General features: G+C 38.0%; 2 protein-coding genes across 13 annotated transcripts in view; one reads left to right on the plus strand and one right to left on the minus strand.

The window, feature by feature from the left end:
• Window positions 1-5114, plus strand: part of SLC35D1 (solute carrier family 35 member D1) — a 58044-nt gene extending 52930 nt beyond the window's left edge. Inside the window, exon 12 of the mRNA XM_007978374.3 lies at window positions 63-5114. Within this exon, the coding sequence (XP_007976565.2) occupies window positions 63-171 (109 nt within the window). The 3' untranslated portion in view covers window positions 172-5114. The remainder of the gene's footprint in view (window positions 1-62) is intronic.
• Window positions 5115-16408: 11294 nt separating this feature from the next.
• Window positions 16409-27419, minus strand: part of MIER1 (MIER1 transcriptional regulator) — a 63530-nt gene continuing 52519 nt past the window's right edge. For all 12 annotated transcript variants that reach the window (XM_007978387.3, XM_007978385.3, XM_007978384.3 and 9 more), the window contains 2 exons: window positions 22485-22624; window positions 16409-19836 (listed from right to left, as the gene is read on the minus strand). In XM_007978387.3, coding sequence (XP_007976578.1) covers window positions 19508-19836; window positions 22485-22624 — 469 coding nt within the window. In that variant the 3' untranslated portion in view covers window positions 16409-19507. The remainder of the gene's footprint in view (window positions 19837-22484; window positions 22625-27419) is intronic.

A 27419-nucleotide genomic window follows, 5' to 3' on the forward strand; every position in this document is an offset into this window, starting at 1 on the left:
TAGAGTGTTTACCCTAAAACCCTCCCTTCCTCCATCTCTTATAGTGGTTTTCTGTTTTGCAGCATTGCTGGGAGCCTGGTGTATTCCTATATCACTTTCACTGAAGAGCAGCTGAGCAAACAATCAGAGGCTAGTAACAAGTTGGACATTAAGGGGAAAGGAGCAGTGTGACCAGAGGATTGCTTCATCTGATACGTAGGCCTAAGTTTTTAATCAACTCAGAACACTGGCAATTCCTACACAGACACTGAGGTGTCTTGATCATGGAGGAAATACCGTTCCTTTGCACTTGTACAATCTGAGGATTGATTGCTGCCTTTTAAAATTTTATGATGAGAGAAACTTATAATTGACTCTATTTTAAATATGTTGTTTGAATTAATTTATATCAGACTGGAAAATGTACTGGGCTTTTTAATTTATTTTTCTTCTATGCCGACAGTGAAACATCAGTGTTTTGAAAGTATTTTATTTCATAATTTGATATCCAGGTGTCCCTGAGAGCTGCATATATAATGTTTGCCAACTGGAGCTTCATCATTCAAATTGTTGCTGCATCTGGAGGCAGTTTAGCCTTTCCTCTGCTGGAAATGCAGACAAATATGTGAAATTTCTCTTCTTTGAATTTTATTTCTTATGATTGCATTGTCTTCGTCATATCGTCATTCCATTTGCCAAGGAAAACAACTTTGGCACTATAAAAAGATGTGGGGCTTTGAAGTGTATTGCTGTCTACGTTAGCTTCCCTGACTTTCATAGGATGAGCAGAGTGCATTCCTTGAAAACATGTTCTTTTTTTGTTGTATAGAATGGGGATAATGAAGGGGGTGAGAAAGTAGGCCTTTTACTAATTTATTCATCTATTTGATTTATTGATTCAACTAAAATGTTTTAAGTATATGTGCCAGGCATTGTGCTAAATACTGGGGATACAGAGATGTTTGCAGAGGTAGTTGAAACATCTCACTCCTGCCATAGTGACTGAGGTAAGGTTGTGAATTTAGCTCTGTTAAAATCATTCAGAGGATGTCACTAGGAGTAAGTTGTTTCAGCCCTCAAAAGCCGCAAGTCTGTAAATTGGATTAAAAACACCTGCCCTACCTACCCTGCAACAGTGTGAGTTCAAATGCTGCAATGTGAGATGAGGTACAAGTAAAGAGCTGTGTTTTGTAAACTAGTGCAGCTCAGCATTGACTCCCTCTCTAAGTGAGAATTGCAGACAGGCAAGTCTGTTTTCCGTTGCCTCCTTCCTTTGGGTTCAGTTGCTCTTTGGATGAATATGATGAGGTCCCACATTTCTGAATTTATTGGTTTGAGGGGAAAGGCTGGTTAGATTCTTCATATTGTCACTGGTTGGTTTTTCTCTGGCAGTGTCAGTGTTACAGCTGTCAGCTTCTTTCTTAAATGGCATGAGCAATGAGCAAACTTCCCTCCTTTCAACATTCCCACCTACATTATATGCCCCTTGTCTCTCTTACTGAGCTTGCCAACTTCTCTCAAAACCATTGCTGCATTTTGGAAGAGCAGGTGTGAATGGGCATTGCCTAAATTGCCTCTTGGGGTAATCTGGAGGGTGGAGATTTTAACTCAAACATAATCCTATGACTTGACTCAGAGATATCCATTGACCTTGAGGATTAGTGTTGTTTGCTCAGGCCAGTTGTGCAGCCAGTGTGCAAGAGATTTGGTGCCTTTGCACTAATGCACACACTAGTGTCTACTTCATTGGGTTTGGAATCCACTGGACTCTGTTGATCTAAACAGTTAGGGTTTTGATTTTTTTTTTATTTGAAAATTTATGTTGAGATTATTTTCATATTCCTGTCTTTCTCTTTTGGTTTGTCTTTTCTAAAGCCTGGCTGGTGGTGCTCTGTTCCTAGAATTATCCCTGCAGCCAACTCCCAAGTTACAAGCTTCATTAAGAGCCTTAGACTCACTGTTTTCTAGCATCTTCTGACCTGAGAAAATTCCACTGAGAGTAAAGGATATTATCTTGTGTCATATGGGTCTTACTCTCCCTATTTTACCAATGAGAAAACAAAACTCAGAGAAGGATGACTTGCTAATACATCAAACCCATGTCCTTTTTATTGAACTATGACTGCCATTTAATTAACCGCCCTTCCCCTATGAGGGACTTAGGAAACAGATCCTGAGTTCACTTGAGCCCTTTCAAAAAAGCAAGCAGTTGATTGAATTTGGTGTCAGAGAGGAGCATACTTTGCAAATCAGGAAGAGTGACAGGTTACCCTGTCCTGAAACCTTTATCCCACTTCCAGGCTGACTTTAGTTGGTAATGCACTTCTGGCTGTTAATGTTGCCAACACTTCCTGGTTTTGCTTAGATATAGTGAAAGGGCATAGTGAGAGCTATTTTTAGTGATTCTTTTCCTTCTGTCAGCAACATGAAGGAGGGACCTTTGAATAATTTTTGTTGTAGAATATTTCTTCATGAAAGGCTTTTGGGTGTGTTTAACAGTTGTTAGGCTAGAGCCCCACCAGGAGTTGAACTGCCTCTTGGGGGTCAGGTTCCCTAGGAGATCTGTCACCTCTTCAGGAGTATTTGAGAAAATTGTGTAGTTACCGCTTCACTAAATGCACATGACAGGCTTCTGTGCCTTGGGAGCCCTGGCTTATGCTGAACCTTCTGGCTGACCAGAGCAGTACAGCAGCTTCTGCTTGCCGGATGCCTCCTTCAGCTGCTAACCAGCATTGCAAGATGGAGCAGTGTGAGCAAGCTGGAGACTGAATAGTCTTTTGGAGTTTGTGTTTTGATTTTTGCAGGCATGTTACAATATACTGGTGATTTACCTGGTATTGTGGCACCTCCCAGAATCTGGTTTTTGCCCCATGTTTGATATTTACTAGAAATAAATGCAGAAATTCTTTGTCCTGTTAACTGCCTCCTGGGAGAAAAAGAAGCAATACAGAGTTAACTCCTTAATTTGCCCACGGAGACAGATGAGCTGTGGTGTTCCAAAAGACAAATTCTATGACTAGTGGCTCCTGTTCAATGTAAGTGAGGCCCTCTTTGGCCAATCTGCTTCTAGTCAAGGCTAAATGGATTGGAATAACCCTAGTTGGCCAGGCTACACGTTGCCAGCATGTCCTGTTGAGTTTTATTTGCTCCATGTGGCTGTGGACTTTATGAGTCAATCATTTATAGGCTCCAGTTTGCACCTAGTTTTTTTTAAAAAGTGCATTTACACGCTTTTGGTAGTCCTGTTTTATCAAGAATCCATGGAGGGTTTTGGTCAGTACAGCTGATGCTGGATCCTCACAGAGGAACAGTGGAGTTTCACATTGAATCGGTTTGAAATGGCACCCCAGGACTTTGGGCCTGCCTTGCTTTACAGCCTCGTTCAGTGAGCAGAGATTTAGTGAGCAGCTGTTGTATGCCAAGCATTTTGCTAAGCTGTGGAAAAAAGATAAACAAGACATGGTTCTTGCTTTCAAGGAGTGTGTAATTCTTTGGCCAGACATGATAACCTGGACCCTGAGTGGGAGAAAGGAGACAGATGAAAGGAGTCCGTGATTTTGTAACCAAGAACTGCCTGCATAGTTATGAGTATCACTGATTTTAGGGGTGCCCCACAGAGCTAAAACATTTTTTTAATCTGAGGGGACTTTCGTAACTCATGTTAATCTTCGAGCTCTGAGATAACAACACAGCTCTTAGAATTCTGTGAGGAGCCTGAGGCCTCCTCTACTGTACATGTTCTTGTTTTCCCAAAACTGTAAGTTTGGTTTTTCCTATGAACAAGACTGTAATTGATTTTTCTCTCTCTGAGGAAAAATGTTCAGAATAAATGAGATAATGGATATGAAACTACTTAGCACAATGCCTAGTACATATTAGGCACTCAGCAAATGTGGCTACCGTGTCATTATTTCATGGTGAGACTCAAGGCAAAACAAGATTCTTAATTTATGGTCCATAAATGCTAGAGGCTTGGGCAATATGGTATATCCTGAAAAACATGACCCTGTATCTCGTTGCCTCTAGAATCCTTAGGTAACAGTTTTTGTTCACTATCTTTTCTTTTTTAAAAATATCTACTGGACACAATTGTGGCCATTACATGATGCAGGTGATTCTACCTGTTTTTAAAAAAGAACAAAATTGCTTTTATATTGTGATGGTACATTTTAATAAAGGGAAAAAAATTTCCCCCTACTGCCCCTCCTTTTTTTTTTTTTTTAAAACAAGGTCTTGCTCTGTCACCAGCCAGGCTGGAGTATAATGGTGTAATCATAGCAGCTCACCACAGTCTCAAACTCCTAGGCTCAAGTGATCCTCCTGCCTTAGCCTGCTAAGTAGCTCTGACTATAGGCATGTCCCATTACGCCTGGTTCATTTCTTCCCTTTTTTTTTTTTCCCCCCTCCCCGAGTAAAGACAGGGTCTCACTCTGTTGCCAGACTGGTCTCAAACTCCTGGCCTCAAGTGACCCTTCTGTCTCAGCCTCCCAAAGTGCTGGGATTACAGGTGTGTGCCACATGTCCGGCCAGGAAAATTATTTTCTATCTTAAAGGAAGATAATTACATTTTAGAGTAGCAATTCAGTTAAATCTTTCTCAGTTTTTCATCTTAAGATGGCTCCTGCAAAGGCCAGCAGCGTTCCTTTTCCCCTCTCTGAATTGAAAGCAGTTGACCCCATGCTGCCCCTGCTTCCAGGCCTGTCTCGGTTGTCATATATTGTGAGTCCCTGGCGCCATCACTGTTTTCTAAGCCAGTCTTCTAGGTCTTACTTTCAGGATGCTGCTTCATGGTATGAGGATATAGTTTACAGTGCTGTAGTTTTTTTTTTAAAAGCTTTGTTCTTTGAAAATACTTTTTAAAAAGAAATCTACTGGTTAGATTTATTGTCTCACAAAAATGTTTTTAGAGATTATTTTTTTCACAGGTGTTTTCTTTCTCATGCTGATGATCAACTGATTTTTGTCTACAGGTAACCTCTCAGTATTTTTTCATTTTAGAGTCTATTTACCAAATGACCATTTTAGTGTTAAAAGGTACTGAGGAATTGAGGTATGTAAATCAGGTGACATAAACATGAAAATTATGTGCCTAAATATTTTTGTAATGGTGTAAAATAAATACTTTTTCCTGAAAACAAGTATTAAAATTCCTTTGTAACTGCGTACAGAGACTAATCCAGAGCCAGAAGTCTGCCCGTATTTTAAAGGTTGGCATCCTGTTAGTTGATTGAGACCCCGTATGTAGAAAATACTATTTTCTATACAAATGTTTTTATGAATAGTACATAGGACTGAATATCCAGTGTCTTGTGGCATACTTGTGGTAAATTAGAAGGAAAGAAATGCTAATCTTTCTGTTTTCAGGATGTTTCAACTGCATTATCAGGTTTCTAAGCTTCTGAGTAGCTTTGCTCATCAAATAGAGGCATTTTGGTACATGCAGACTCAACAGGGGTGGAAGCATATTAAGGTGTGTCAGAGGGAGAAGCATATTAAACCTTTTTTTAAGAAAAAGATGGTGGTAAAATACACATAAAATATACCATCTTAGACATTTTTAAGTGTACAGTTTAGTAGTGTTACATATATTCACATTATTGTTCAACCAATCTCCAGAACGTTTCCTTGCAAAATTAAAACTCCATACCCATTAAACAGAAACTCACCATTTTCCCTTCACCTCAGTCATCGGTAACCACCATTCTTTCTGTTTCTATGAATTTGACTACTCTAGATATTTTATATAAGTGGAATCGTACCATATTTGTCTTTTTGTGGCTGGCTTATTTCACATAGCGTAATGTCCTTCATGTTTTTCCATGTTATAACATATGTCAGAATTTCCTTCCTTCCTTAAGGCTGAATAATATTCCATTGTATGTATACCACGTTGTTGAGCCAGTTTTGTTGATGGGTACTTGGGTTGCTTCTACCTCTTGGCTATTGTGAATAATCCTGCTATGAACATGTACAAATATTTTTCAAGATCCCACTTTTTTGTGTGTGTTTTTTTAGACAGAGTTTCACTCTTGTTGCCCAGGCTGGAGTGCAATGGCACCATCTTGGCTCACTGCAACCTCTCTTCCCGGGTTCAAGCGATTCTCCTGCCTCAGCCTCTGGAGTGACTGGGATTATAGGCATGTACCACCATGCCCATCTATTTTTGTGTTTTTAGTGGAGATGGGGTTTCACCATGTTGGTCAGGCTGGTTTTGAACTCCTGACCTCAGGTGATCCACCCGCCTCGGCCTCCCAAAGTGTTGGAATTACAGGCGTGAGCCACTGTGCCCAGCCAAGATCCTGCTTACTTTTCTTTTGGGTATATACTCAGAAGTGAAATTGCTGTATCATATGGTAATTCTAATTTTTTTGAGAAACCACTCGACTGTTTTCCATTATGGCTGCACCATTTTAGAATCCCACCAAGAGTGCACTAGAGTTCCAGTTTCTCCACATCCTCATCAACACTTGTTATTTTCTGTTTTTCAGATTGTAACCATACTAATGGATGTGTTGTGATAATCTCATGCTGGTTTTGATTTGTATTTTCCATTTAATGATTAGTGATGTTGAGCATCTCATACGCTTGAGTTGGTGTTGAGTTGTAAGAATTCTTTATATTCTGGATTTTAACCCCCTTGGAAATATATATCTAAGGAGATATATATTTTTTTAACAGCTTTCCTCCTGTTTTCTAAGAATTTTGTAATTTTACATCTTAAATTTAGATCTTGAATATATTTTTGATTTCTGTATATGTTATAAATACATATTTAACCCTCTTAGATATAGGGTATCTGCATATATATACAGATACATCTTTATACATCTATATCTAAAGGGGTTATATATATATATAGATATAGATATATATCTAAAGGGGCTTAATTTTTTTTATATATATATATATATTTTTTTTTAAAACACAGGGTCTCAGGCTGGAATGCAGCGGCATGATCACAGCTCACTGCAGCCTCAATTTCCTGGGCTCAAGGAATTCTCCTACCTTAGCCTCCTGAGTAGCAGAGTAGAGGTGCATACCACCACACCGCGCTAATTTTTTTTGTAGAGATGGGGTTTTGCCATTGCTGCCCAGGCTGGTCTCAAACTCCTGGACTCAAGCAGTCTGCCTGCCTGGGCCTCCCAAAATGCTAGGATTCCAGGTGTAAGGTGCTGTACCCAGCCCCCTTATCAGATATATTATTTGCAAATACTTTCTCTCATTCCACAGGTTACCTTTTCACTCCTTTGATTATATCCATTGACTTTGATGCACAGCAGAGTTCTAAATTTTTATGTAATCCAGTTATTTACTTTTACTTTTGTTGCCTGTGCTTTTGGTGGCATATCCAAGATACACTGCCAAATCCAATGTGAGTTTTATAATTTTACATCTTAAATTTAGGTCTTGAATATGTTTTGAGTTAATTTCTGTATATGTTGTAAAGTAAGGATCCAACTTCATTCTTTTGCATGTGGATATTTCATTTTCCCAACACCATTTGTTGAAGAGATTGTCCTTAACGCATGTGTTTTAATCAACTTTAAAAAATCCTCTTAAAGTCTGATTTTTTTCTAATTTGTTGAAATTAGAATTCATCTTTGTGACAGCTTATTGTCTCACTTGGCTTCCTTGAAGCATAGGCTGTCCAGTATTGGGCAACACTATAGAGGATGCACTGCTAAGAGGAGAAAGCACAGAGCTGGTGCCATTGTGTACCCACAGCGGGTCAGCAGTTACCAGGTAACTTCAATTCTTCTTTCCTACTGTTCTCATCACTTGGGGCCTATCTATCCATTGGTTCATCCATCCATCAAGCCAGATTGAGTTCACTGGGGCCAGCACCCATCCTCTAGTAGAGCCCTGGCATCTACAGATGAAGCTCAGAGAGGCACACTTGCCCGGTGTGGTCAGGGAGCCCGCATTCAAACCCCAGTCTGACTTCAGACACCCTTGCTCTTTGCCACCATGCTGGGTTCTCGTTTCTCTTAGTCTCTCTGTAATAGACTTGGCAATACCAAACTCATCACCGCTCTATACTTGTCAAATGTTATTTTTCATTCAGTGTTCACCCACTGTGGATTTAAAGCTTAAGCATGAGCTGGTGGCTGGTTTAATCTGAGAAGGCACAGCAGCCATGCCTTTCCAGCTGTGCTAAAGGTGCCCTCTTGTGGCAACACCTGCTTTCGGCAGCTAAATGATGGAAAGCAGTTTAAGAGGAAGGAAAAGCAGTATTTACTGAGGGCTGACTATGTGCTTTCACCAGGTTAGGGCTAAAATGTGACTTTGCATATTTGGTCCTTCCAGCACTTCACTGATGCATAAGTGGTGGCTTCAGCCAGGCTGAGGAATTTGTCCAACTTCACTCACATGAGAAATGTAAACCTGGACTTTGATTCCAAAACCCTTTTCTTTCTGAGGAATACATTTGATATACCATCCCTCGTTGTTAGAGAAAGCAACAGGGCGGTTTCGTCAAGAGTGCTTTATCATATCTGCGTATTTATTTTCAGATAATTTTTTTCAGTGAATATTTTTGAGGACAATGTCCACAAACGATGACAGAATTATGAAAATATAGCGGAGATATGCGTATGAATGTGTGGGAGGAGGAGTTTCATTCCACCTGCGAATGGTAGGAAAGGTTTCCTTGGAGAAATGGCGTTTGAGCTGATTCCTGAAAAAAAACTAGGATTTGACTGAGAAAATACTGGCGGGACAGCCCTCCCACCTTCTAGGGCCTCTGTCCCACTCCTTGACTGGAGTGCATCTTTCCTTATAGTATGTGCCCTCATCTCTGTGGGTCTTCCTTGACCAGCCTGTCTGAAATAGGCTCCCCTGCTCTCACCACACCGTGTTCTCTTCTCTCCCTTGCTTCATCTCCATAGCACTTCAAGCTCTATGAAGACAGAGGTTGGGTCTGGTTTTTTTTTTTTTTTTTGAGCATAGCAAGGCAGAAACATGGCCTCATTTGCATTTTAGAAAGATCACACCAGCTGCAGTATTTGGATTGTATACTGTAAGTCAGAGGTTGGCAAATTCAGATGTCTCACAGGGGCCAGGCGTGAATGCAAATGAATGCAGTTAATAAATACTATAGTGAGTGGTGGGGCTTGGGGTGCATACCTTCTCAAAGGCATTGAAATAAAACAAAAAATCTGCCAGCCAGACTTAGCCCTTTGGCTACCAGCATGACTAAGTTGAACTACTACAGATCAGATTTGCACTGTAACAGGATCACTGGGATTTCTGCGTGGATGACTGTCAGGTGGGGGTCGTGGAAGGGCAGGACTGAAGGTGAGTGCATCAGATAGAGCAGGCTGTTGTTCTAGTGAGAATGATGAGGTCCTAAAGTACAGCTGTTCCTTTTTTCAGAGAAAAGGGATGTGAGTTATTTTAGGAATTAGAATTAATAGGTGGTAGGTCTGTTTCTTTTTTTTTAAGTAAAGTCTCTTCTTCTTTATTTTTTATTTTTTCCTTTTTTGCCGAAATGTGTCTTCAGGAGACCATTTTAACTTTGGGAAATTTTTTAAATTAAGCATTTTATTTCATTGTTTTCAAGAAACCACCTTAAATACTTAATTAAAACTTGAGGCCTATATTGAAAACGGGTTCCTTGATAGTTTCCAGAACATTATTTGAAACACCTATTTCCTCAACTAAGATTTAAAAATTTAATAATCCACTAGGATGCTAAATAGACTTCACCCATTATCACTTTGGATTGTTTTTTTCTTTTTGAGACAGTCTTCCTCTGTCACCCAGGCTGGAGTGCAGTGGTGCGATCTTGGCTCACTGCAACCTCTGCCTCCCGAGTTCAAGTGATTCTCTTGCCTCAGCCTCCCGAGGAGCTGGGGCTACAGGCTTGCACCACCATGTCTGGCTAATTTTTGTATTTTTAGTAGAGACAGGGTTTCATCACATTGGCCAGGCTGGTCTCGAACTCCTGAACTTAAAGTGATCCACCCACCTTGGCCTCCCAAAGTGCTGGGATTACAGACATGAGCCACTGTGCCTGGCCTGGATTTCTTGGTATCTTACTGTTTTCATCATCCATCAGAATTACGAGTTCAGCTTCTCTCTGGATCAAACTGGCAGTTCTCAGGGTGCTGTGGCGCTAATAGTGACAAAGTAGACTTAAGATGGCCACATGACACTGACAGGGAAACTAATTATCTTCACCGGAGTCGTCAGGTGAACGGAACCTTTCCCTAAGGGCTCATGGCCCACCTGTGCTAGGGCTGAGAGTTCAGTGCTGCACATGGCCATCCCATGACCTAATGAACACCTCAGCATGCATGCTTGCAAACCTAAATGTTTTTAAAGCTGATTTTGATCTCCCAATACAAGAATGCTAATTTTGCTGCATTTTAGGTAAGCCAGTAAGTTTTGACTCAGTTAACTTACAAAACATAGTGGTGTACTTTCACTTAACCTCGATGCTTTCTGAGTATAAAAGCAGGAACGTTTTTGAGGTGACTAACTTCTGTTTCCAAGAGTTTTCCAAAAAGGTAATATTTGAAGTGTAGCAATGAAACAGAGTGCGTGCTATCCCACAGTAAAAATACATTTATTGAGCCATTTTTACATGCTGCACAGACCTTTTTTTTAGCACCTTGTGTATTGACACAGTTTAATCCTCTAAACAGTCCTTTAAAGTTATCTTAGTGTTGTTTTAGGGGTGAAACAAGCATGGGAAAGTTTTGTTGTTAGACAGTGGTATTTGTGAGACAGTCTTTGCTTAGAATATAAATTTGCCTTCCTGTAAAGCCTATCTTTTTCTCTGAGGTCATGGCTTCCTAGAACAAGCAGTAAAGTAAATGATGTTTGAGGGTGAAAGAAATGTCACAGTACATATTATTTTAAATCAAAATATATCTGAGTCCCCGTCTTGCCACCTACCAGGAAATTCAGTCCCAGTTCTTTGCTGAGGTTACACAAGATCCAGGAGAATTTCCTGTGCCCAGAAGATACAAGAGGGACTCTTGTCTTCAGTCCATCGTGGTCACTGCTGAACTCCTTAGTGACCAACTCTAAGGTGTCCTTTGACGGCAAATGGTACAACAAATTGCAGACTTTGCCCTGGTAATAGTTTCTACTACTGGAAATTCCAGTGCCTAGAGTTCAACCTGTTTTGTACTCCATGTAGTCATTCCTCTGATATCTTTCTGGAGAATGAAGCGCACATTTCTGCCATTCTCAGAGCCTACTAACATCTTTTTTCCAACTAGGGGAATTTCTCTTTATAGAGTTCAGAGTTGTGGGAAAAAGCAAGGAGAAAGATTGTTTGCAAGCAACATGTTTTCCATTCTACAACACACATCTTCCCTAAACACAAAGACCTGACTTAGAAAAAAATAGGTAAACAAAATCCAGATCATTGGAAAGAATAAGTCTTACAACTTCTCAAGGTAGCTCAGTTTTATTTGTAAATTGGGGAAAATAACGTTGTGAAGATTGGTTTATAATTAGTGCAGTGCTTTTAACAGCAATCACTTAATGGTAGATAATATTTGCAATAGACTTGTTTTATCTGCCTAATCGTCTTTCTCTGTGACCAGCCTATTTTCCTTTTGAGGGAATGCATCTTCCCCAACCGTTGTAGCCAAATACACCCAAAGGGTGCTGCCATCTTATGATGAAGACCTACGTGCCTAACCACAATGACAAGTTGGGTAAAGGGTAGCTAATAGTATCCTACTTCCCTGGCCATCGGGACTGACTGGACAAGGGTTAAACCCGTGGCTCTAGCCATGAATATATGTAAGCCATTAAGTGCCATGAAGGAAAAGGATACAGGAATCCGACGTTGTCAAAGAAGCTGAGTCTAAAGTCATTGAACCTTGGACAAGTCATTTTTCCATTTTCAGCCTTGAATTTTCCCTTCTGTAAGACAAGAGGATTGAGTGAGAGATTCCAGAAGGACCGTATCTGGGCTTTGGCAGCCTATTCTCACTCACCTGCTTCATTTACAGGCTTCCGGTTGTTCTGCAGAAGGCTCAGTGTGTGCAAAGTTCTGTTGTTGCTACTGTACAGGTTAGAGTGCACCTGCTAATTTGTCTCGTTGCCAGTTATGTAGAAAAAGTAAAGGCAGTTGGGACCAGCTGCCAAGTGAGCACCAGCGAAAATTTGAAAGCCACTACAAGTTTGCAATTCTGAAATCCACAGGGCTCTGAAAACCAAGCTGCTGCTTGTCTAATTTGGCCACAAAATCTGACCTGAAATTCATGTCAAGACATTTTATTGTGGCCGTATTTCCAGCCATAGGTTTGTTTGAGAATGTGCTGTGGATGTTTTTTGAAATACCACTAGCCACAAGGGTTTTGGTTAAGGGACTGTAGACCTGTACTATTACCTACCTGGTCATTAGCCAGCACTCTCTAGGGACAAAATATTTTCCCTATAAGGTATCTAATTTATAATCTCAACAGAGCTACATTGTATCATCCTTATTTTACAAATGGCCAGTTTAGAGGTTTAGCTTACCACAGATTATACAGTAATGGCCAGATGAAGAGGAGAAATCTTGAAATGTGGCTGAATTTGGATGAGCGGGTATGGAAAAAGGTGGTATGGTATTTTAAAAAGCTGTAAATATTTTTAATGGGAGGATTCTGAATAAGATTTTAGGCTATCCCTTGGTTGAAATGGAGGAACATGAGGTATAGTTGGAGATAAGGAAATGCAAGGCCAGGCACTGTGGGCTTTCAGCTCTTTGTTCTGGAATATTTAGAGGGACTAACAAACCATGTGGCATCAGATGTGCAAGCATCAGATGATTCCACTGCTTTCCCCATTAAACTTATAGGATATACCTTGTGAAGACTAGCATGGATATAAATGACAGTGGTTCAGAAACACTTCCTAAGTTTGTCACATAGATGATGAGTTGACTTTTTGACAAACTTTATGGAAGGAAATAAAGTGATACTGCTAGCATTCATGCCACAAAAATGGGACTCTGACTCTCTATGGAACCCAGTGGGCAGCTGGGACTCACGCTAGCAATGTGGTCATTGACAATCATGTAATTGTTTCTTCTCTTCTCCCCAGCCTCCCCCAAATCAACCTGTTTTAGAGAGTGGGAGAATGTGTAGGCAATGTGGTCATTGACATCCATGTAATTGTTTCTTCTTTTCTCCCTAGCCTCCCCCAAATCAACCGGTTTTGGAGAGTGGGAGAATGTGTAGGTATAGGATTACACAAGCAATGGGAGATGCTGTTTTCCATAATTTAACCAGGCAACCCTTTGAAGAAATAAGAGTTTTCAAAAATCCCAGAGTCAGAGCTCCCCCAAAAAGCAAGTAAAATGGTACCCTCTACCAGCGATGCAGTACCTGGATGAAAACACATTTATACTACTACTCAGTGGAATGAGGGGCAGTACAAAGGGCAACTCAGGATTTATCCCCAAAGGTAGAATAGAACAATCACTGGAAAGAGTAGCCAAAGTTAGGCCCTAAGCAGAAGAGACAAATGGTTATAGGCTATGCAATAACCTATATGCTAGTATGTTCAGTGAGTAAGGGAAGAGACACTGTGCTTGGATGTGGGTGTATGATGGGGAAGAAAACAACTCGGCCCTCCCCCTCAGGAGGCTTACTGTCAGAGGGGGAAATCGTCATGCAAAACCAAATGGCACCCGGGACAAGTGCTATGAGACTTCTTTAATAAGGGGGTCTGGTCACTTTAAGTCCACCACTCAAAAACTACCATTACTTTTGGTATATGGCCTTCATTAATTTTCCTAACTATACATATACACGAAAATAGATCCCTTTGCCAAAACTGGTATCATTCTGTTCAAAGGTATCTACTACAACTCCCATCTGCTGCAATCTTGAGTTGTTTTATTTTCTGAGCTACTAGCACTAGATACAAGAATTTTGTGGCCAGGTGTAAGTGGTCACACCTGTAATCCCAACACTTTGGGAGGCTGAGGCAGGCAGATCGCTTAAACCTAGGAGTTTGAGACTAGCTGGGTAACACAGCAAGTCCCTGTCTCTACAAAAATAAAAATAAAAAAAAATTAGGGCGTGGTGGCCCACACCTGTGGTCCCAGCCACTTGGGAGGCTGAGGTGGGAGGATCCCTTGAGTCAGGAAGGTTGAGGCTGCAGTGAGCAGCAGTGATGATACCACTGCACTCCAGCATGGGCAACAGAGCAAGATGCTGTCTCCGAAAAACAAAAAAAATTGCAGATGTAGTCCACATACGTTCATAGTGTGTTTTTTAAATGCAAACACTTGTCTACTAACACTAGAGGCAAATGCGTAAGACAGCAGAAGAGGCCACACAGCAAAGCAGTTCACAAAGCTTATAAATCAGGCTATTTAAAAGCTCAAAACCACCAGCCACCCAAGTAAATTTCTGTCATGTACAAATAGATGCTTAGAGGGGATTGAGTACCTTTCAAAAATAAAAAAGGATATACTTAGAATGACTGGCACCACTATTATCTCCTAAGCAGAACTAGTTTCTCATGTTCACTAGGCTACAGCACAGCTGATGACAAGAGTAGACTAAGGGACTTGAAAAGTCCCTCTTGGGAACAAGTTCTTAACCTGAATCTAGATTTTCTGGTCAAGAATTTAAAGTGGCTCAGATCAATCTATTCTGATGCAGTTCTCTACCTGATCTTATTCCTGGAAGAAACCACCCCCAATGCAAGGCCCATATGTTTCCTTTTTTAAAAAGTTTAAGCTCAGACATGGTGGCTCATGCCTGTAATCTCAACATTTGGGGAGGCGGAGGCAGGAGGATCACTTGAGCCCAGGATTTCCAGACTGGCCTGGGCAACATAGTGAGACCTCACCTCTACAAATAACAACATAAATTAGCTGAGCATGGTGGTGCACACCTGTAAACCCAGCCACTCAGGAGGCTGAGGTGGGAGGATTACCTGTGCCCAAGGAAGTCAAGGCTGCAGTGAGTGAGCCATGATCTTGCCACTGCACTCCAGCCTAGGCAGCAGAGACCCTGTCTCAAATAATTTTTTAGAAGTTTATATATTCATCATATTAATACAAAGTCCATTTAATTTCAGGGATCATCTAATTTTGCTGAGTGAAACCATTTATTTTAGAACTACCTGAACTCTACAAATACAAACTCCAGTGTGCAGAAAAACACATTTAGCCAACTCTACATTCAATCATTCCTGTTAACGATGAGAATACCAAAAAGTGAATGTTCTATAACCAGGCCAAATTTGCAGTAGGCCTCGTCTCTTCCAAACTTCAGAAAATCAGGAGATTCTCCACCTAATAGTAGTGCTCATGGGACAGTAAATGACAAGAAAAAGGGGATGAGTCCTAAATAATCCACAGCTGTTATGGTAGAACCAGCTCTGCAGGAAATATTTTTTTAAAAGACAGAATTTCTTAGGGAAAGTCATGCATTTCATGTTGGTTAATTCCAGCAAAGTTTGACAAAAGAAAAATCTTTAGCTAGACCTATATGGCAAAGAGGAAGGTAAATTCATTCTCTTGAGATCTTGCCTATTCCTTTTTGCTGTCTCTATACTCAGCATATACTTCTACCATTAACACTTACCTGCTGCCTTCTTGAAGAATAGGGCATACCACATCTCTGAAGCCACAAGCCAAGCATAGTACCCAGTACAAGTATAGGCCTAAATGTTTGCTGGATATTAAGAGTATATGGAAACATAATGAAAGCTTGTCATCACTGACATTTAATTGTGAAACCATCACCATCAATTTGGACAATTAGAATCCATCTCCAGTTTACATGGCAATTCTTCGATACTCTTCACAGAATAGCCTTTAAGTGTGTTCAAATTACTTACTACTCAAGAGCAAGCAAAATGACATTTTAAGTACATTATACATTCTATAATTCTTTATACAAACTAGTATAAAGACAAACTGAAATTTAAAATAATCATATTCAGAAAAGGAAAAATACGTCCGTATAGTTGTCAAAAGATCAGCACAATACTAAGGCTACATAACGAGTTTATGGAAAACTGCTATTAGAAAAGAAAGAGGTTAATCAGATATGCAGATACATGAAAACAGTCTATAAGTGGGTGGATGGATGGGTGGAAAACCCTTTAAGATTTTGCAAAGGATGAATTTGATATTAAAGAAGGGAGTTAATTTTTATGGTAAAAAGTTTTATCAGTAGAATTATGTGATACAGAAACAGTCATTTTGAGAGAAAGTCATTTTTAGAATAAAAGGTTAAAATTTGGAAATTCGTCCTCTTCTCTGTTACATGGTTTTCCACACTGGCATTTTTCATGAATATGGATTATAGTTGGGAAAACCCTGTATCTCTGATTTGGTATTTAGTTACACACCCCTAGGGTCATCAGCACACGTGTAAATATTGCCTATGGAAATTCACCAGCCCTCCGTTATTCCAAGTTCCCACTCCTAATTGTCCATTGATAGCAAAGCAAATATTGTGACAAAACAAGTTTTATTTTGCAAAACATAATGTGATACGAACTCCACTACAAAATAAGGGAACAAATTATTTTTAAATTATATAATCCAGCAGAAGAGAAACAGTGAATGGAGGTCTAGGGACTGAAAGATCTCTTGTGGCAAAGGGAAAGAAGACAAAAATACATCACCCAAGATGAGGTAAAGGGGGACCAAGAACCACTGAAAAAGTAGTGCAATATGTCCAGGAATAAAAGAAACAGACTATATATATATATATTTGCATTGTCAATAACATGCATCATTCAAACAATCTCTTAATAAAAACTTAGTGAATTAATCTAATGAAAATATTCACACAATATTATGTAGGCAAGTATGTTTAAAAAAATATTTTAATAAGCATATTCAGAATGGCAGACGGGATGGGAGAAGGGAATTATTTTACAGTGCAAAATTACTATGCATAAATTTAACATCTAATTTGAAATTTTAAATGCCTATTTAAATATTCAAATACATTTTAAAGCTCAACAAACTTGTGTTGAACTGAATTGCCGATCCTGAACTCTATTTAAAAATACATCATGAAACAGAAAATACCCATTCCAAATGAAAATGATAGTGCTTTGTTGGGGGTGGGAATGAGGCGGGGAGACTAAATCACTATTAACAGACTTCTTTTCCCAATGCAATTTGTCAAAAGTTCAAGTTCTGAAAGTACTAAATCTTAAGCAAATTAAATTCATGATATTACTAAAAATTTTTAAATAGTGCAATGACTTATCAAGTTATAGTGGCTGCATTAAGAACAAATTATTGTGTGAAATACCTGTATTAACACAAAATACACTTAAATATTTCCTTACAAAAAGCTGAGCATTAGGCATTATAATAGTGGAATGTCTCATTAGGTATATTTTTAAAAGATTAAGAAAAGCAACATTTCCTAAAAGGTATACATGTGCCATATTTGCCAACATGCCTGAGAATTTACTTAAAACGTTTCTGTAGTAAGAGTTTGCAAGAACTTCACAAATCTGCAAATAAAATGCATCTTTTTAAAAAGGTGAAAATGGCATCTCCAACACTGCAACAATTCAAAAAGCACAGCATCACTAATCTTTAAAAACATTTCTATATACCATCTTTGACAAAGAGCTAGGATACTTTGGATTCATTTAATAAAAAATGATTTAGAAAACAGATTGTGACCATCTGCTTGCTAAAGCTACTGCCATTCTGGATAAATTAAAATTTTAAGTAAAACAAAACAAAAACAAAAAACTCACACTTCTCAACACTTCCACCCAAAATTCTGATTTACTTAGATATGTATGTAACAACAGTGAATGTACATTAATATGAAGTCAAGTGTTGCAAAGTGGCTTTTAACACTGTTTGGGGGAAAAAAAGTTGTTCACATTGGTGAAGGGAAGCAGTCTCAACATATGTTAACAGTAATACTTCATGGGGGTAAGGCCTAAACGATAATTTCTCAGTGCAAACCTTCACTCAATTGCATCAGACAGTTGAGCCATTAAAAACAAGACCACAAAAGCTTTATTTTAAAAAGGCATTGGCTCTTGAACTGATGGCTGAAAAGTGAACTGGAAGAAGCATTTGGAGTATGCCTGTGTGAGAAAAACAAGAATTAATAATATTTTATAAAAGTTTGGATATAGGTTGGTCTATCAGCTATATAAAACTACATTTTTTAACAAGAATTTAGCACTAAAAATAAAATGGCACTCTTACAAGGCTATGCAGACGGATAATCCTATTTATATTCACACAGAGCAATGATTATTGTGTATCTTATTTTCACTTTGGAAAAGCATTGTCAAATCTGAAAAACTGGGTTGTAACTAGAAAGTCTGAAAAGTTTTCAAACTTCACTTTCTCTTCATAAAATCAATACTGCCTGCCCACAGTTGTTCCTTGTGTGCCAATATCTAAGTATCACTTGACCCCTCCTCTGTTTATTTAATGCAGAAATGGGAAATTTTATGATGCATATAAAAATAACAGGATTCTGGTCAGCATGATATATTTAAGCACTTAAGCTGACATTAAACTTTTGTCTTGCTTCAAAAATAATTTTGAAAATTATAGCAAATGCAAAACAAACTGCAATCTAAGCATCATGCTTAATTTCAGAATTCTCAAATTACTTGCCCTTAAGTAGAAATCTGAAAAAAAAAACAACAAATTTTTATAATCCTTTATGAATGCTTTTACCACCTGGATAAGAAATATGACTTAATTACTACACAAACACTTAAAAATTCATTAGAAAAACCTTAGCAAAATAAAATGAAAGCTGACAGACTCAGAATAACAATTCCTCTCATAAAAGTTTACCAACTGTACAAGTTAAGAAAATTATACAAGCTTTTGTATTAAGAAAGGACAGCTCAGTCAAGACATATGTACTGTAAAAATCTTTCAAAGGCTACAAAGAATCTGGAAAAATACAGAATGTATTTCTTCAGCCCAGATAAGAATATGGAAAGACATCATTGATGTCAACAATTTTACATATACAAACCTGACCTGGTTTATTTTTAAACTTCTATATATAAAAAAATCATGCTAGCATAATTTTCAGGATTCATAAGGGTTTCCTTAATAAAGATACTCAAATTGGTGAGAAAAAATGTCTGTTTTAAAGACATTTCAAGAAACTCAAGAGAAACTGGTATTAATTGGACTTGAGTTTTTTCCCATTCCTCCATCAAACTAAACAAAAATTACCTTGTAGTGAAATTTTATGATTAGCATCAAATGAGAAGGTAGATATCTTTAGTTCATTCAAATTTACCAAAATTAGTAAATTTGAATGAACTAAAGATATTCAAATGAGAAGGTAGAGATATATCTTTAGTTCATTCAAATTTACTAATTTTTAAAATACCTTTAAAAGAGTCTGACAGCTTTAAAGTAAAAAAATCTGCACAAGGCAGAATTATGAAACTTCATTTCCTAAAGTTAAGACTCAATTCAAATTTTCAAATTGCTTCAAGGAAATCAACTTTTTAAGGTAACCCATCAACCCTGAAAATTTTAGTCACACCAGAATTTACTCCAAAGAAAGTAAAATAGGTCTAAAATTTAGTCATCTGTGTTTTCAAGTTCTTCAAATTTCCCATGTGAGATTGCTTCTTGGAAAAATTCAGAAGAACCTGGACTTTCTTTTCCATTGCTGTTTACCCTTCGCCTTTTGGCAGGTCTCTCACTTTTTTCATCAAAATCATTTTCATTTCTTGCAGTCATATGGGCAAGTTTTGGGTCAGTGGTAAGGTTATCTGTTTCATAACCATTAGTATCCATATCTGCATGAAGTGGTTTCTTACTTCCACCTGTTGGTCCATTAATGTGTAACCCTTCAACTTTTACTTCCTCTTTGTTTAATATTTCACCTGGTCCATTAGATGACACTCCTAAGTTGAAAGAAATATAAATGAAACCACAATTAGAAAAAAGTTAAATTTGCAAACTATTATAAAACAGCTTATTGTAAAGTTGTTATTGTTATCAAGGAAGCAAGGTATCAAAGCTATATATACATAGTCTAAATTCTTGCTCTATTACTTATTAGCTATGTGGCCTTAGGCAAATTATTTACTCTTTCTGTACCTCCATTTCATTACATATATACAATAAAGATCATAACAGATATTCCTCACAGGGTTGTTGTGAAAATTAAATAAGTTAATGTAAAGAACTAAGAACAGAATTTGGCATATGTTAAAAGCATATTAGGTATATTTGACAGCAAATAAGCACTGGATCCAGCAGTCTAAATAAGCTGAATTAATGCAAAATGCAATAAATTACTCAGATTTAACAAAAGGTTTTCAACATTCTAAACCCACGTAAAAGCAAAATGAATGCTCTTTCTTATAAAAGCTTGAGAAACTGCCATATAAAGGCAAGATGTCATGGCTTTTTTATTCTTAATGTAAATCTATGGGAACTGTTTTAATCACACATGGCTGGGTGCAGTGTTTCACGCCTGTATTCCCAGCACTTTGGGAGGCCAAGGCGGGTGGATCACAAGGTCAGGAGTTCGAGACCAGCCTGGCCAACAGGGTGAAAACTTGTCTCTACTAAAAGTACAAAAATTAGCTGGGTGTGGTGGCCTGCACCTGTAGGCCCAGCTACTTGGGAGGCTGAGGCAGAAGAATGGCTTGAACCCGGGAGGCAGAGGCTGCACTGAGCCGAGATTATGTCACTGCACTCCAGCCTGAGCGACAAAACGAGATTGTTTCGAAAAGAAAAAAAAGATCACACACTATTTACCTTAAGTAGACCCTAAATAATCTGTCATAATGTTAAAAAACTAATGCTACACTATCCAAGCATATACTTGAAAGTGCTGAATTATTTACTTAAGTAAAATAAAAAATTACTTAAAAAGTAAATACAAAGTCTTCTATAATAGGTGAGAAAAGTAAAAGCAAAATTATTCTAATAAAAGAAAACAAAAGTTTATTTTAGAGTTGACTGTAAAATGGAATGCAAATGTTGGTGATAAGTAAAATACAGGATGCATCACTGAATTACAATTTAATTGCTTGAAAAATATTCGGCATAAAGGATGAGCCTCAAATACTGTATTTTGATTAAAGAAAATATTCTATTTTGACCAACTCAAAAATGCACTCAAATCATGAATGCACATGGGGATTATGCATCATAATATACTGAGGAGAACAACTGTAGGAACAAGTCCAAAAAGCTAGCTGAGACTGTGATTAGGTCAAAAATAACTGTAAGATTTCAAAGTACTAATTAAAGCCCCATAAAAAAAGGTAATACAATATTGGGATGAAAAGTTCCTTCCTTTCTTTGAAAAAGCTGGCGGTCTTGACTGTACATAATGTGAGTGGTTTTTGAGCTACAAGTAATTTATAAGTTAACTTATGAACACTTTCCTAGCCTAACAGCATGTTCTCATCAAACAGATTTTTAAAAAGGAAAAGAAAATGATTTATTTGGGGTTAATATGTTAAGAACAAACAGGAAAAGCAGTAGTAGTGCCAAGTGTCTGCCTCCCTAAGCCTATACCGTTAGTCCCAAGGTCAGAGTCTCAGCATCTTACTTCTGCTTCAGAATGGAGGTGACAGACATTAGACACTAAGTCAATAAACCTTGGACCAGGACATAGTTACTGGGCCCTAAGTTCTGTTTGTATGGTTTATTCTTAGAAGTAGTGAGGGAACAGAGAGGGGTTATGAAATGAACTAAGCATATACACTCCAGCAGTACCAATGTGAGACCAAAGGTCAGAAGAGGATCAAGGCTTTCAGTGTTTCTCTTCCAGTTTCGGTCAGGAAGAAGTCAGCTCTTCACTGGTACTCTCCTATCACTAGTTTCCTCAGAGGAGCTGGGGGTGGAGCTTATTACTTTCTTCTTGGAACTCTTTTATTTAACAAGACCATTTAATCAAAGAAGAAATCAAAATAATTCTCTGGCTCTTACTATTGATCAGCACAGTGATCTCTGGTCCACTGTATATTTTAAACAGAAACACTATCTGAACCTCAAACAATTGGTGTGCCTTTTTCTTCTCTTTTTCTTGGAGAGAAAAACAAATATTTCTGTAGAATATTAATGTACAGGTTGATACTGACTTTATCTTTTCTCATTCTTCAAGGTTATTATGCTATCAAAGAGAACTTAAATATTCAAAACAGTGCACTTGTTACCTTACATCAAGGTATTTCATAATTATCTGCAGATCTCATGTGAAACTGCAGGGTTTTGACCTAAGAGTTAACATAAATACTTGTATCTAGGCATCAACCCAACTATATAGACAGGAAAAGAGATGCTACTGAAAAAGAACACATTCCTTAGAAGAAATAGTCACTGTTGGTAGTATGCTTTATTAAAATTACTTTTTAGTGATGTCCAATCACTTTGTATTGTTAGTATATATGTATGCTGATGTTATGTATGTTTCATGTGTTATCATTTTTTACTTTCTGCTCTGGAAGTTTAATAGAAACCCAAACTGAATTTCCCAAGTCACTGAAAGTGTCTCTTATTATGAAGAAAGAGAAATGTTTCTCTGGTTGCTTACCATTCTGATTAGTAGTGCTTACAGTGCCATCTTCTTTCTCAGACTGGCTGTTACTACTATTTGATGCAGTTGGGGGAGGGGATGGTGCTCGACTAGATGCAGCGCTTTCACTTTCATCTAGAAGACGATCCATGTAATCCCTTAAAATTAATAAAACATTTTTATATTAAAAAGCTGAAAATTAAAAATTAGTTGTTAAATTTAGAAGGCTTTATTAACAAATATATCCTAATATTCACTTAACATTCATTTCAGTGCTTTATCTATCACACCAGGATCTGAATATTTAAATGATAAGCTCCTTTTGGTTATAGGAAAAATGCATAAAGGCTTTAAAGTAACAAATTTGAGAGACCCATAGGAAATTTTAAAGCTTGTAAAAGTTGTAGGCAAGTGCTCAGAGTGGCCCAACTAGAACTAGAAGATCTCTTAACTGAAGTGATAGGGGTGATGTCTAGCAAGAGTACAAAAGAATTTCTGTACAAATACAGATTGAATTTTAAAGCTCCTAAAAGCAATACCTAAAAGACAAATTTGAGCCTTTTAAAAGGACTGATTACCTCCTAAAACCTTCCTGGATATTTTTGGTATTATATTTCTGCCAGATCTGAGCTATAAGATGCTAACTAAATTCCTGGGATTATCTGCTGGTTTTACCCTGTCACTTTCTCATTGTATGTGAGCTCATTTCTTCTCTAAGTCATTCCTGAACTACGTAACTGTGGTTAAGTGACACAGGTGAGAAGATCTGGGATAGAGCCTTTTCTCTCTCAGGTTTAGTGTATTACCTATAAAATGTAGATAAATCATACCTCTCCTATCTAACACACATGGTGATTGTATTATATATGTACATAAAAATGTTTCATAATCCAAAAAGTGCTACTAAACCACTAGAATAAAAGTCAGCAAACTATAATCTTTATTCTCTACCTCTTACAGAAAAAGTTTGCTGATACTAGATACTGCACTAGAATTCCCCAAGGACAGGGATTTTTAGTCTATTTTGTTTATACCTGCACCACTGGTACCTAAGGTGTGCAAGGCACAGAACAGAAAGATTAATAAAATTTTAATTGTGTTACTTATCTTAAAATTCCTTCAGCCTAAGTATGATAGAAATATTAAGACAAATCTCTTAGAATTTTGTGAGCAGGGTAAATAAGAAGCAAACAGTGGAAGCTCTGAGGAATTTCCTGAAAGTGTGTGTTAATAGTCTATAATATGCTATTAATTATACTTATCTCAACCTATATGGTCATCACTGTCTCCTAGGTTATAGGGATTTAACAAATATAGGGATGTGATACCTGACTTCAAGAAACTTCTAATAGTCTGAGGTATAAAACCAATACATACTTACAATTTACATTCTATGCTTTATTTTCCTCATCTATAAATGAAGGGAATTCAATTAGATGGTCTTGAAGACCTATAAATCTATATAGAATTAAATTATATGGTCTTGAAGACCTCTTGAGCTTTATGCTATTCATCATAATTATAGAAAAATTACATAAACAAATTTGAAGCACACAGACGTAAGTGTGATGAGTCCCAAAAGGACTTCAGGTGCTCAGGCTAACAGAAGATGCATGATGAGGAATTGCTGGAAATAAATATGTTATGGTGGGAATGGATAAGATGAAGGAAGTTAAAAGCCAAAGCAAGGCCTGGCATGGTGGCTCACACCTGTCATGCCAGCACTTTGGGAGGCCGAGGTGGGCGGATCACCTGAGGTTGGGAGTTTGAGACCAGCCTGACCAACATGGAGAAACCCCATCTCTACTAAAAATACAAAATTAGCCGGGTATGGTGGCGCATGCCCGTAATCCCAGCTACTCGGGAGGCAGAGGCAGTAGAATCGCTTCAACCCGGGAGGTGGAGGTTGCAGTGAGCCGAGATCATGCCACTGCAGTCCAGTAGCCTGGGCAACAGGGTGAGACTCTTATCTTAAAAAAAAAAGCCAAAGCAAAGGAAACAAGAGTTGATATCAAAATTATTTTTAATTTCTGGATATAGTCCATAATTCTGTGGAAGGATAGTAATTATTATTATCAATATTTCCTAAAGATTAACAGCATCCAGAATGTTCAGGAAAGGGCAGAATCAGACAAACCATCCAGAAAGCTGGAGCAGCATTCAGGTAACCAAAGTTACGCTGAGTTAATTTTTAGTTTGTGGAAAAATTATTTGGAAAGCTGAATATTTTACAATGAAATCTCCAATAGGGCTCCCAATTCTTCCAGCAAATAGGGACAATGTGTAGCAGAATCTTTCAAAGGCTGTTTGTAGGCAGAAAAGGGGAAGATGTGTTTCATTCTGGTGAACAAATGGAAGGTCAACAATTTAATGAAAAAATGAACAAATGACTTTCAGGATAATGTGCTCTGAATTATGGATTTTGACCTAAAAAGGAGGATGAGATAATTCACTCAAATTTCTCTCTGAACACATTAGCTTAATGTTTTATGAAGTCACTTAAAGTGCAGCTATTAACAGGAAGAGATGGTTCTGGAAGCAAATCAGAAAAATTTATCCCCATCTGGAAAGAAATGTACTATTTGGTCACTGCTTCTTATAGAAGACATAACACAGCTAAAAGGGAAGAGTCTCAGTACAAAAGTATGATTCTTTCAGTTAAATAAACTTTATTAAAAAACCCAGTGGGGCTACAACTGAAGCCTACAAAACCATGGTATTCCTGCCTAAGGGAAAAACACATTAGTTCACTTCATACCATTATACCAGGTGACCACTATTAAGATATTGTTTACTTTTAACTGTGGCCACTCTACCTACAGAATATTTAACCTTAAGAGTCATCAAAGTTACAGATAAAAGTATCTTCAAAAAGTTTTCAGAAGCTACGGGGAGATCATTAGAGAAATTAGAACATTTGGTGGCACATCCCTACCTAACCTGTTGAGCTTGATATCACAGAGGGTCGACCAACTAAGCCAGCCCACACTTTGGTGATGCTTTCTGAAAGAGAAAACTGGATGAACCATGGGTCTGACCCAGCATGGCCGTTTTTATGTGGTTACTGCTGATGATTACAGACTGACTGTAGCTCATGTGTGAACATTATTTCTGAAATGGTTGAAAAAAATAAAAGATGTTACTATTGCTTTTCCCTATATAACAGCTTGAAAACCATGACTATTTTAAGATATATCTGCAGATTAGATAGCTAGCTATATCTAATTCTACATTATTATGCTTGAATACTACTAATAAAAAAAATTAACTATAAATTTAATATTAAGCAATGAGATAAAATTTGGAATACTGCTATTTATGAAATTCCACTTTAGCAATCACCAGCTTTGAATAATGGGGAATGATGTACACAGTCCATTGTCCTGTGATTTCCAAGGGTGAATCATACCCATTTATTCCCTTTCAGATTATTTTACTGTGGGCTTTAGAGCATTTGACCTTCTAAGGAAGTGACCAGCAGAGATACCTACAAATGAACTTGACAAAGAAACAGTGCAATCTAGGACTCTGAAGAGCAAGATCAAATAAGCACACAAGCACATCTTTCTTTTCTTTTTTTTTTTGGAGACGGAGTTTCACTGTTGCCCAGGCTGGAGTGCAGTGGTGTGATCTCGGCTCACTGCAACCTCCGTCTCCTGGGTTCAAGCAATTCTTCTGCCTCAGTCTCCCGAGTAGCTCAGACTACAGGCGTGCACCACCACATCTGGCTAATTTTTGTATTTTTAGTAGAGACGGGGTTTCACCATGTTTGTCAAGCTAGTCTCGAACTCATGACCTTGTGATCTACCCGCCTTGGCCTCCTAAAGTGCTGGGATTACCGCAGTGAGCCACTGCACCCAGCACAAGCACATCTTTTAAAGGTAATTATTTGGTCAGCTTTAAGAACATCTTTACTGGAGAACCTTGACTAAGTCACAGCTTTGCATTACTTTTTAATTCTGTAAACATTAGGGAATAATTAAGGATAGTGCTGTAAAGTTAATTCCACCATAACAATCACCATTTTAAAGCAATTCATGACAGAGAAGGAGTTCAATACTCTTTCTATTTAAGTAACAAATTGCCAGTGGTAGTGGAATGTTTCACTCCAAAGCTAGACTGAATGAGGTGGAAGACAATAAATTCTCTTAACATGGGAATAAATTAGGCATATCAGACATTTTACATAAAGAATGGATGTAACAACCCATATCTGTCACTGGGACTAAGCTAGAGTTGCATTACTAATTCTCAAATATTACTTGTTAGAGGAAAGATTCGGGAAAGCTAGGAAAAGGAAAGTCACCATATACATGTTTTTTTTCCTCTATAAAAAACTGTATGCCAGGTGCAGTGGCTCACACCTGTAATCCCAGCACTTTAGGAGGCCGAGACAGGTGCATCATTTGAGGTCAGGACTTCAAGACAGCCTAGTCCACACAGTGAAACCCTGTCTCTGATGAAAATTTAAAAATTAGCCAGGCATCATGGCGGGCACCCGTAATCCCAGCTACTCGGGAGGCTGAGGCAGGAGAACCGCCTGAAGCCAACAGACGGAGGCTGCAGGGAGCCCATATTGTACCATTGCATTCCAACCTGGGCAACAGATCAAGACTACGTCTCAAAAAAAAACAAAAAGATTAAATCTGTATGTGCTTATACTGAATGGAACTGAATTTAAGAAAAACACGGTTTCACAGCTGTTCTGATCCATTTCTTCTCAACGGTGTATTAAAAATATACATTCTAAATCTTGCTTTAATGATATGCTTGTCTCAGAATATGAACTGTAGTTTACAATATTTCATAAGACATTGAAAAGTCTAAATGCCTTATTTATGAAGATATAATAGATGGTAAAGTCTAATGTATATTATAAAAGCAAGATTGTATCGCTTCTTGGCCTTCTGGTTACGATCAAGTATATAAAAGCAAGATTATCAAAATCATAAC

This window comes from Chlorocebus sabaeus, chromosome 20 (genome assembly GCF_047675955.1).
Source record: "Chlorocebus sabaeus isolate Y175 chromosome 20, mChlSab1.0.hap1, whole genome shotgun sequence".
Taxonomy (NCBI): domain Eukaryota; kingdom Metazoa; phylum Chordata; class Mammalia; order Primates; family Cercopithecidae; genus Chlorocebus; species Chlorocebus sabaeus.